The 11,890-nt window shown below is 33.2% G+C and overlaps 2 protein-coding genes and 1 long non-coding RNA gene across 11 annotated transcripts; 1 reads left to right on the forward strand and 2 right to left on the reverse strand.

The window, feature by feature from the left end:
* Positions 1–345: 345 nt before the first annotated feature.
* LOC123913613 lies at positions 346–5,583 on the reverse strand. Of its 9 annotated transcripts, XR_006811669.1 has the most exons (9): positions 5,173–5,583; positions 5,033–5,102; positions 4,655–4,749; positions 4,329–4,336; positions 3,553–3,601; positions 2,525–2,599; positions 1,410–2,093; positions 854–996; positions 349–756 (listed from the first exon to the last, which is right to left on the reverse strand). It is a non-coding gene; the product is annotated as an uncharacterized LOC123913613 (long non-coding RNA). The 9 variants fall into 9 exon arrangements; XR_006811673.1 differs by having other exon boundaries at positions 346–985; XR_006811674.1 differs by having other exon boundaries at positions 347–996; positions 4,655–4,746; positions 5,014–5,062.
* A 776-nt stretch (positions 5,584–6,359) lies between these two features.
* Positions 6,360–10,178, forward strand: LOC123913615 (reticulon-like protein B17). The gene is made up of 8 exons (XM_045964411.1): positions 6,360–6,819; positions 6,988–7,141; positions 7,245–7,322; positions 7,421–7,562; positions 7,652–7,721; positions 7,813–7,878; positions 7,965–8,087; positions 9,725–10,178. The coding sequence occupies exons 1-8, from the start codon at positions 6,432–6,434 to the stop codon at positions 9,901–9,903; spliced, it is 1,200 nt and encodes a 399-aa protein (XP_045820367.1). The 5' UTR covers positions 6,360–6,431; the 3' UTR covers positions 9,904–10,178.
* Positions 10,179–10,389: 211 nt separating this feature from the next.
* On the reverse strand, positions 10,390–11,745 carry LOC123914886 (putative pentatricopeptide repeat-containing protein At1g10330). Its single transcript, XM_045966048.1, has one exon. The coding sequence runs from the start codon at positions 11,743–11,745 to the stop codon at positions 10,390–10,392; it is 1,356 nt and encodes a 451-aa protein (XP_045822004.1).
* Between the last annotated feature and the right edge of the window lie 145 nt (positions 11,746–11,890).

The raw sequence follows: 11,890 nt of genomic DNA on the forward strand, positions 1-11,890 counted from the left end.
TTACATGTATTGAATATTATTATTATTATTATTATTATTATTATTATTATTATTATTTGTCAAATATGTTTGTGACTAGAAATTCCACCTTAAGGCGGGTGAATAAATGGAGGGTCGAGATTCAAACCCCAACTCCTACGTTTATAACACTATGTTCATACCAAACGAGTTAAGCTCACGTATCGATTATTACTAGTTTCAGTGCCCGTGCTAACGCACGGGAAACACCATCTTGTAATAATTTCGTACAATAAATATACGTATTGTCAAAATATTATAGTAAATAAATATATACTTCAATATAGAACTCGTCGAACAATTAATATTTTAGTATCCGTGAAATTTGCCTTAATATTACACAATTCAAAAAGATATGCATTATTTCTATGTAAAACCAAAATATAATGCATAATCATACTACATGGCAACCTAATATAAAACATTAAAAATTTGTCAAGTTGTTATAATATTACATAACTTCAAAACACAACATTTAGTTCAATGCAATATCCATTGGTTTGAAGATATTCTACCAACCTCCTTATGCTTCCTAAAGGTTATCAAAAACTTCCGGAAAAACAATATTGATAGTTGAACTTGGAAGTACCGGCTTTTAAAAGGTAAAAAGAAGACAGGGTTATGGTAAGTGTTTGTTGTTCGGCCCCCCATATTTTTGGGGCTTAGTTAAGGAATAATTGAAGAAAGTACTAAAAGCAGGGTTATGATAAGCCCCCGTGTGGATATTGAGATATTACCCTAAAAATAGTCAAACAAATTAAAGTAAAACTATAGAGCAATGTAGAAAATACAATGAATCTATCAACAAAAAATAAAGTAGAAAATAAAAACTCACTTTAATTATATCCAATCTACAATATAATCCTGAAGAAGTAGAAATACATGATAATCATCATACTATGCCTTCAAAGACAAACCATTCGTTTAATTCTCCAAGTCCCAGTTTTATAATTGATAGTCCTGGTTTCTTGCACATACCTTGCACATTAAGAACATTTTTATAAAAGTCAATGAAAAAATTTCATATTTACAAAGGGGGAGATAAATTCAATAAAAAAAATCACATGTGAATATAAAAATATTGAAATGATCATTCGTAGTAGTCATAAGAAAATTTTCCTATAAAAATCACATGAAAGTAAAGTTTCCTATTGTACTCATGATAACAGTGTTCTCTTCCAAACAACAAAATAACACTATCTATAAGGACTTTACTTCCAACACCATATGCAAAGAAATACTCCGTATTTCACTGCTAGCCTAATGCAAAGTGTGATTAGTAAAGCCACATTGATAATTGATAAGGAACCCCAATTTTGATAATTTAAAAATGATGTCGAAAGAGCGGTGAGAGCATAGACAAACTCAAATTGACACTAAGTTAACCATACCTTGTTGCAACCAAGGACTAAATCCTGAAGAGTTTTCATCCTTTCACTAATCTTTTCCCTTCTAGCCTGTCCAACAATGTCCTGTAATATTCCATTAGAAAACCAAGTCAATATAATTTCATCCTTTTAGCCTGTCCATCAATGTCATGTAATCTTTTCACTAATCTTTTCATCCTTTCACAAAACCAAGGAACAATTGTTTGCAAATATTTAGATAGCATATATTTGTTAGTTACATGTAAACACGTTATATTAAGAGAATAAACAACTTGATGACAATTAAGATTTCAAAATCCGTTAAATTTACCTAATATTACACAATTTTTGTAAGCCTCTCATGTTTTTTGGAGACGGATTAAGAAATTATCCTAAAAATAGTGTAAACAAAGTATAACTATAGAGGAATGTCTGGGTGCCATAAAGTTTCAACACTTAAGATTTAAATAGTGTAAACAAAGTATAACTATAGAGGAATGCCTGGGTTCCATAAAGTTTTAACACTTAAGATTTATTTGTACAACTTAGAATCACACAATGCATTAACAAAATTAAAGGAAAACAAAAACAATTGAAAACAACTAATGCATTAATAAATTTTCTCATCCATTGCATTGCTATAAGATCCTCCTCCATCTTCTTTGATCAAATAACCTATGTTTAGCTCAACTTCATACATCATATAGTCTGCAAATACAATTGATTGCCATAATTAGAAGATTATAATTTGACATGAGAATTGAGAAGTAAGAAATACGATTTGACTATAATACGATAAAAGACACTATTTCAACACATTTAACACACATTGTGTTGCAATCCAAATTTGAAATTATAGCGTGATCAAGAACCAATCATATAATACTAAAAAGTAAAACTCTTAATAATCAATATGAGTAGATCCATATCTTCTTCATCTTGGTACGTGGGGGATGATCTCTTAGGAACACTTTCAGTTAGTGATTTCTCATCACCACTCAAAACAGCTTCACCAAACTTCGGCATCAAATACTAAAAAGTAAAACTCTTAATAATCAATATGAGTAGTAACACTAAACTGCAGAATTTGGTTTCAAGTAAGTAAATATTTATTTTGCATAAAAATACTGAAAATGTACCTCTTTAATAACTGCAGAATGCTCACCAACTTTGTCTTTCAGCTTTTGAATTGGGGAAGAGAGACAAACAATATCCTATACAAAAAAGAGAGAACAGATTTGTGAGATTAAAGATATTTAGAGAATAGTCATAGATAGTGCAAAAAGTGATCATCTGACTTTAACATAAAAAAGTGAGATCAATTAAAAAAGTGAGATTAAAGTATTCAGAGAACAGTTTAAATGAATAAGATAAGCGTTCATGTGAGATTTTAGAAACCAGTTTTGTGAAAACATGTTCAATAATAGATAAGACAAAATTGAAAAAGGTAAAAACTTTGTTATGACCTGTGAAAGGACATCAGAAGATCCTTGTTTGCCTTTGTCCATTAAGGAACTCAATGAAGCATTTTCCTAATCTATTATACTTGCATTGCATCTCTAATAGTGTTTGTTGGCTTTGCTTAAGAACATGGAGATCAATTAAAAGAAGATCAATTAATTGAAAATATCAAATATCAAAAGAGAAAGTATTTTTGTTGGTTTTGCTTAAGAACATGGAACTATTAGAGTATAAGTAATCTATGAAAAATTTCTCCAAAAAAACAGAGGAGTATTAAAATCAAAAGGCAGCCTAAAACATGTTGAACTCATAGGATTATATTGCAAGTTAAATACCAAAAACATCATAGCCATAGTCATATCTATCAACATTGAACTCAGTAGCAATGGTCATAGCCATTTTTTTCAAAAGTTTTTAGCAAGTTTATAGCCTGAATGATGAAGAAGACACCATTTTTATAAATACCTGAAAGTTGGTGATGTAAAAGCTAACAAATAATCAGTATTCACAGAAAATAAGAAAATAAGACCACAAAGCCATCAATTTTTCATAGAAACGTTTTCTCAAACACTTTGAGTGCTCACTTTCACAATCAAATGAGAGTTTTCAAATACAATCAAAGCTATGTAAATGAAGAGAAAAATGAAATATAGAAATGAACATTGAAGAAATTGCAGAAATATATTAAATAGCTATGAAAATATACCTTTAAACTCCATTTCTCTTAACAGCAGCAACAAAACCAAGAGGAAAACCTGGAAGTACAAAAAAAAAGAGAAAAATGCAAAAATTAGAAATAAAAATTGAAATAAAAAAAACAAATTAAGAAAAACTATAAAATATAGTGTGAAAAGAGATTGAGACATGTAGACAGGATATTGAAAAAAATGAGGGATTTCAAAAAGGGAAGAAAAATGGAGCTCATCAAGCTTTGGAGTATAGAGAGAGAGATGAGAGTTTGAAATTTGAAATTGAGAATTGGTTTTTGAAAGTGGCTGAATGTGTACTTCATATCCATTATGCATAATTGTTTTTGACCAACACAGGTGATAATTTGTCCTATGGTTATAAAACTTTGTTTTTGTTTGACTCCTTTTTTTGGTCTGAAGTCACAGTTAGATTTTGGTTGTTTTGCACATGAGTGAAAGTGACGGATCCTTATTAGCTTCAGCCCTCCAAAAGGGAAATTCAAACATTTGAATTTTACTTCCAATTCAAGCAATCAAATTGGCAAAGACAAAAGTCACTCTTTTATTTTCTTCAAAAGTTTGATGGCTTTGTGGTAATTAATGCATTCAAGTAAAAACCATATTTTAAAAAATAAGATTATTTTGAAAAGTCCTAAACTACACCAACAAAGTCTTTCTTTTATAGACTAATAATCATTTAGTTCTAATGACATATGCAACTATAGAATGTATCACATTAAAAAACTCTAATTAAAACTTTAAATCAAAACAATACATAGTAAATAAGCTTTACCTAATATACTGATCATGAGGCATGTAAAGTTCATTGAGAGGATGGAAGTAGCCAAATGGTATACAAAAGGAAAAGAAAAATTGAAATTAGAGTTTGGAAGAGAAAAAACAAAATGAGAACGTTAAGAAAGCTAATAGACCTAGTTTATCCTCATTAACCATGTCTTTATCTTTTTGTTTGTTACTTCATTGTCATTGCTAACTTATTAGAAGAATTAACCATGTCATTATCTTTTTGTTTGCTATTTCCCTGTCATTGCTAACTTGTTAGAAGAAAGTATTGGAGAATGTTAAGTAAATTGTACAACAATAAGAAACAACGCTTACATAGCTGAATAACACTTTTCCATTGATATGAAGATGCCTCGGACATGGTAAGCAAAAGTCTGAAGCTATTCCCTTGTCAGAACCACGTATAGCTTCTTCCGAAATAAGATTAGAAAATTGAGGATTAAAAGAAAGAAACTCAAACTAACTTTTACCAGAAAAGAAGTCACAAACAAAAACACAGACTTGCAGCAACATAATATACTACATAGTGCTCAACTCATCTAAAAATATACATGTGCAGAGATGACAATTTTTCATCAATGAAGAATTGAACAAAAGCCTTGAAATAGCAATTTGTCTTTAAAACTGAAAACGAAAAAGAATCGAAGAAAAATTTAATTGCAAAGAGAAACAACCTAGAAAAGAAATTTTCACCTCTCTTAGCAGCTTCCTTCCAATTTTTTCCTGTCGTGGATGAACAAAACAGAGAGAAAGAGAACAATAACTGAGAAAAAAAGTAGAAATCAAGTGAGAATAAAAGCAAGAAAGTGAAAATTATTTTCTATCTCTCTCACCTGATTGTGTTGCGATTCCTCGGCTAGGGTTTGAGGAATGAAAATTTTACCTCCTCGTGAGAGTATCTACAAAACGACGTAGAAAGAAAGATTAGAAAAATAGGGATTAAAAACAGGTTGAAGCAAATTAAGGATTAAAAAAAATATAAAAAAATTAAGGATTTCGAAAAAAGAAAGAAATTGAAGAAGAAGAAGGAATGGTGAGATTAGTATCTGAGTTTTTGTTTCAGGCGAGAGGATCGTTGTCGGCGGTTGTTTGCGGAGAGGAAGAAAGAAGAAGGAATGGTGAGATGATAACAGTGAGATGGTGAGGATGGGACGGTGGTAAGAGGAGTATTTTTGTGTGAAATAGTGATGGTGAAGGGAGGATGATGAGATATGGAGAGGAAGGAGAGAGAGAACATGTTAATGTTGTTCTGCTGCATATAGTAGACTCATTTTGTGCTTGACTTGGGCTTCGGCCTAATTTATTTTTTGTTTGTTTGTAGAAAAAGGGGGAAATTTGAATTTTGAATTTTCTTCCATGTCAATCAATCAAGTTGGCATCAAAGCTAACTATGGTAAAGAAATAATATTTTTTAATGATGATTTGACAACGATGTAGTTATAGGTGGACAAATAAGCAAACTTGCCCAAACATAAATATGAGTTTGTATATTAATAAGATTAAGATAAAGATAAAAATTATGATTAAGATACTTTGATTAATGATATTCAATCATTTTCTTGTGTAAAAAAGTCATCAAAAGTACCAACCGAATTAAAGAAGCTGGTATAGTATAGTATGGTACTCCCTCGAGTCCTATATATAAGGAACATATTGAGGAAAACACACATACTAAGGAGGCTTATTTTTTTTATTAAAAATTCTAAAATACGTGTTATTCCAAAACTAACCTTGTGAATGTGTTGTGTAATTAATGCATAACATTGGAATATGTTGCATTTTATACAATTTAATAAGGGTATATAAGGGATTATCTATTTAATAAAGAATAAATTTAAAGAGTGTTTCTTATAAAAATGACCAATTTTTTTTCCAAAGTGTTCCTTATATATAGGACCGGAAGGAGTATAATATGTATTTCGTATTTACCGTTAAAGCTATAGGTCCCACAATGGTACACCCACCTCATACTACTAGATTTGATTCAAAAAGAAGTTACAAAAATCACTATAAAAACTGCATTTTTCTCTAACGGCTACAACACCAAAAAATCTTCAACACAATCTAGTAACTAACGACACAATCTTAATTCATGGATTCTTCCACTTCTACCCCTCACCATCACCACCGTTCATCGGAACGCCGAACCACAACTACATCGCCATCGCCTCTGTCTCTTCTTCGATCTCCAACTAACTGTCTTCCCCTCAGAGAGCTTCTGCTCATGTCTCCTCCATCATCGAGGAAATCCAAGCCGCGATTCGATGAAGAGCTGCAGGAGTCGCCGGGTGTTAGACGAAGGTGCAAGAGCCGAGGGGCGGCTCTGTCTTCTCCAAGAAACTCTTCTCGAAGATCGAGGAGGCGTTTAGAGGTTGAGGTTAGGGAAGAGAAAGAGAATGTGTTGGTGGATGAGGTTGGAAAACTGAAGAAAAGAAGACACAAAAAGGATAGACACAGTTTGGTACCTTTTCAATCACCAAGTATGTGGTGGCTGTAATCAAAGCTAATTAGAGAGAATGCATTTTCATAAACTTTGAACATTTTCTTGAAATTCATTTTCAGAAACTTCTATAATGTTTATTTTCTTAATTTGATTTTATGTTATTATGTAGAAATTGATATTTGATGTTTGTTACTTTGATGTTTAGAAGCTGAAGAAGAGAATGGAGGTGACTTTGATCGCATTGGAATGTTGATTACTGAATTAATTATGTGGAAAGATGTATCAAAATCAAGCTTTTGGTTTGGTTTTGGATCACTTTGTTTCTTATCTTCTTGCTTCACTAAAGGGTTCAATTTTAGGTCTGTAACTTTTTTTCTTTCTTTTTTATAATGTGACCATTTCTTTTGTTAAGTATAGTGGAAACTTCTGAGATGTTTTTGTGCTTATTGTTATTTGTTACAGCATTTTCTCTGCTATCTCACAATTGGCAATTCTGTTTTTGGCTGTTTCATTTTTCTCAAATTCAGTTTGTCAACAAAGGTATGGTTTTTTTAGTTTTTTTTTATGATTGTGTTGTTTTTCTTCTAAACTATGCTAGGATTAATTAATTAATGAAGTTGCAATTTGTATGTGTTCAGAGGAAAAGCTAAGCCAAGGGGTTATGTTAATCTGAAAGAAGATGATATTTTAAGTCTTGCGAAATTGATTCTTCCTATGTTGAATTTTGCAATTTCAAAGGCCAAGGAGCTGTTTTCTGGAGAACCATCCATGACCCTGAAAGTAATCCCTGCAACCTTAGTTAATTTCCTGATTTTCAAAAACAAACCTCTATGTAGTAATGGTTAAGTATTTTTTTCTGGTTGTTTCAGGTAGCTCCTTTGCTTCTACTAGGAGCTGAGTACGGACATTTTATTACAATTTGGAGGCTAAGTGCCATTGGTGAGACAATAGTATTACATTTTATTGTTCATTGTACGAAATTTTTCATATCTTTGTTCTGATATAAATTGTATTACATATTTATGAGCAGGATTTTTTGTCAGCTTCACTGTACCAAAGCTTTATTCTTGCTATTCCGGTCAGATCAACCAGCGAGGTATAATTCCATCCATCAATTTAGTATCATTTGTAAGTCTATCCACATTTTTATTATATAGTGATAAGGTTTTTCTTTATGTGCAGCTGAGTGCTTGAAATTGCGATTGTTGGACACATGGATTGCTTGCAGTTACAAGAAGATTGTGGTCGCATCGGCACTTATTACCTTTTGGAATCTATCTTCGATAAAGACTCGAATCTGCACAGGTAAATTTCTGATGTGTCACTTGTTTTATTAAGTTCACAACAGCATTCTTCAAAAGGATACATTACTAGTAGTCTTAGCTAACATTGGAAAATAAAAACAATTTGGCTTAAATGCAGTTTTGCCCCCCCTGTTTTGATTAAATCGGAATTTTACCCCCCCTGTTTTAAAACGCGGACTTTTACCCCCCTGTTTTATAATTTGTTGGATTTTGCCCCCCCCTAAAATTCTGCTTTCGAGTCACAACTTTAAAGCTTCGCACACAACTCAATTTTGATCAATAATTTACCAAAAGGATACCGAAATGACCGTAATCGAGTTATCTTTCCACATAATCAAACCCCACTGAATTTGGAGTTACAAAGAGAGATTAATTACCGTTTTAGTGAAGGTATGTCCCCCAAAATTCTGCAAAAAATCTGCTTTCGAGTCACAACTTCAAAGCTTCGCATACAACTCAATTTGGATCCATAATTCACCAAACGGCTACCGAAATGACCGTAATCGAGTTATCTTTCCACATAATCAAACCCCACTGAATTTGGAGTTACAAAGAGAGATTAATTACCGTTTTAGTGAAGGTATGTCCCCAAAATTCTGCAAAAAATCTGCTTTCGAGTCACAACTTCAAAGCTTCGCATACAACTCAATTTGGATCCATAATTCACCAAATGGATACCTAAATGACCGTAATCGAGTTAGCTTTCCACAGAATCAAACCCCACTGAATTTGGAGTTACAAAGAGAGATTAATTACCGTTTTAGTGAAGGTATGTCCCCAAAATTCTGCAAAAAATCTGCTTTCGAGTCACAACTTCAAAGCTTCGCATACAACTCAATTTGGATCCATAATTCACCAAATGGCTACCGAAATGACCGTAATCGAGTTAGCTTTCCACATAATCAAACCCCACTAAATTTGGAGTTACAGAGAGAGATTATTTACCGTTTTAGTGAAGGTCTGTCCAATTACTAATTCTGCAGAAATCTACTTGTGATCTTCAAATTCAACATCGTCTACCGAACACATCGTAACTCCAAATTCGACGAAATTGAAATGCCTACAAGGGTAATTTCGTTAGATTTCCATACATGTAAATAGTATTAAAAAATGAGCTACAGGGTGAGAGGAATGACGAGAATACCAGTAGTAGTTTCATACGATAATTAATTTGAATAGACCTTCACTAAAACAGTAATTAATCTCTCTCTGTAACTCCAAATTTAGTGGAGTTTGATTCTGTGGAAAACTAACTCGATTGCGGTCGTTTTGGTACCAGTTTGGTGAATTATTGATCCAAATTGAGTTCTGTGCGTAGCTTTGAACTTGAGGCTCAGAAGCAGATTTTGTGCAAAATTTTGGTGGGGGGCAAAATCCAACAAATTATAAAATAGGGGGGGTAAAATTCCGCATTTTAAAATAGGGGGGGTAAAATTCCGCATTTTTCAAAATAGGGGGGGTAAAACTGCATTTAAGCCAAACAATTTTTGCATGATGAGAGAGTTTTAACACTCCATTTACACATTCCCTTGGTGGGCAATGATCCTTACGATATCTTAAACTGTGGACACATTAAATTTACATGCGCATGTTGCAACTTTGTGATAGTTGGTACTTATGGTGTAATTTTCTTTGCAGCATTTTTACTGCTTGTAATATTCAGATATTTTCGACAAAATGTCACGCAACAAGTAGAAGATGGAGAAGCACAAGCAGAAGACAAGGAACAACAGCAGGCATTGTTGGCTGCAGAACCAGAGGAAGAGGAACCACAGCAGGCACTACTAGTGGTTGCAGAACAGCAGCGCAAGCACTAGGAGTTCATGCAGCCATTCCTTGACAATTAACACGAATATATATCTTACATCCAGAAATAAGACATTTCTTTGTAGGTTGGTGAAAAGAAAAAATATTTGCTCAAGATCTATAATCAAAGCATTTTAAGTAGTTGTAGTTGGCTTATTGCACAAACTGATCGAAGTTAGTGCATAGTATATTCATTCATTTCATGACATTTGTATCTAGCAGCCATATATAGGCCATTTATTTGTAATAGATATTTTAAAATAATAAAAAAAAGCGTTCGATTTAAGCTTGTTTAATATAATGTTCAAACAATCAAAGTAATCAAATTCTCATCACATTGAGTAATTTTGTATGTGCTTTTCTGATTGGTGAGAATACAAAAACTTAATTTTTGATAACTAGAATACAAAGTACTTTGGCAGAGAGGTGTCGTCCATATGACTCAAAATTATGTACAACAGAATATAGATAACAGGCTCAATAGAGAAAGAGCAAAATTATGCCAAATGAACCGTACTAAATGCTGGAACTTTGTGAATTCCAGCCTCCACGATTTCCTTCCTCAGATCAGCAGCATGATCCCATCGTTCTTTCTCCGCATTCATGCTAGACAATAACAAGTATTGCCCGCATTGTTGCGTCTGCAATTTAAGCAACTTCTTCCCTATTTCTTCTCCGAGTTCAATAGCTCCATGAATCCTACATGCTCCCAAAAAGGCACCCAATACAGATTCATCGGGCTGAAAAGGCATATTTCTTATGATGTCAGCTGCTTCCTGTATATGACCAGCTTTTCCCAAAAGATCAACCACACATCCATAGTGTTCCATTATTGGCACTACTTGAAACTCGCTCAACATTGATCCAAACAACTTCAATCCTTCCCTAACGAATCCTCCACGAGCACATGCCGTAAGAACTGCCACAAAGGTAATGCTATTTGGTTTTAACCCTTGAATCTTCTTCATCTTTTCAAACAAATCCAGAGCCTCGTTCTCTCTACCATTGGAAGCCAGTGAAGAAATCATTGCATTCCAAGTGCAGACCTCTCTCGCAACCATTACTCTAAAAACATTAACAGCATAGTTCAAACACCCCATTTTTCCATAAAGATTTATCAATGAAGTTCCCACAAAAACTCCCAAGTCAACCCCTTTCACCACTATGTAACCGTGAACTTTTCTTCCAAAATCAAGAGCAGCTTTTCCTTCTAAATTAGCACATGAGGAGAGCACACTAACATAAGTAGCATCATTCGGTTTCACCAAACAATTCACAACATCCTTATGAGTCATCATCATCCCGAAAAACCGAATTGCTGCATAAAAATCCCCATTCACAACAAAACCATTCACCATAGTTGTCCACGAAACAACATCCCGGTAAGGCATCAATTGAAAAAGCTTGAAAGCACCTTTCATGTTACCATTCATTGAAAAAGCATTGATCATTGCATTGGAAGCAACAATACAAAAGTGAGGAACTTCCTCAAACACCTTTTGTGCATAAACAAGGTGACTATTTCTTGCATAAACTACAAGAAGAGTTGTGAGTACAAAAGGGTCAGACAAGATACCACGTTTGAGGGCTTGGCAGTGGATTGGTGTAACAAAAGAAACAGGTGATGATTTAAGGAGAGGAGGGAAAGTGTGAGTGTTGGGTGATGTTTGGTTTGAAAGCATTTGAGTGAAAATGACAAGAACCTTTTTGTGGTTGTGAACATGATAGGTTCTTATGAAAGCATTGTAGAGAAGTGTTGGCATCCATTTGTTATGGTTTGAAAATGATGAATTATTTGGTTTGTGAAAATTAAGGTAACCATTGGTGATTACAAGAGAATGAATTTGCTTCATTTGTCTTTGTTGTTTCATGCAACGTTGTGCAAGTTGCAACAAACACTCACATGAATAACTCATAACAACACTAACAGTAATATAACTAACAAACTAACACCTGAAACTGAAAACAACAAAAACTAATCAAAACCTTTGCTTTTTG

This window comes from Trifolium pratense, linkage group LG3, assembly GCF_020283565.1.
Source record: "Trifolium pratense cultivar HEN17-A07 linkage group LG3, ARS_RC_1.1, whole genome shotgun sequence".
Lineage (NCBI taxonomy): Eukaryota > Viridiplantae > Streptophyta > Magnoliopsida > Fabales > Fabaceae > Trifolium > Trifolium pratense.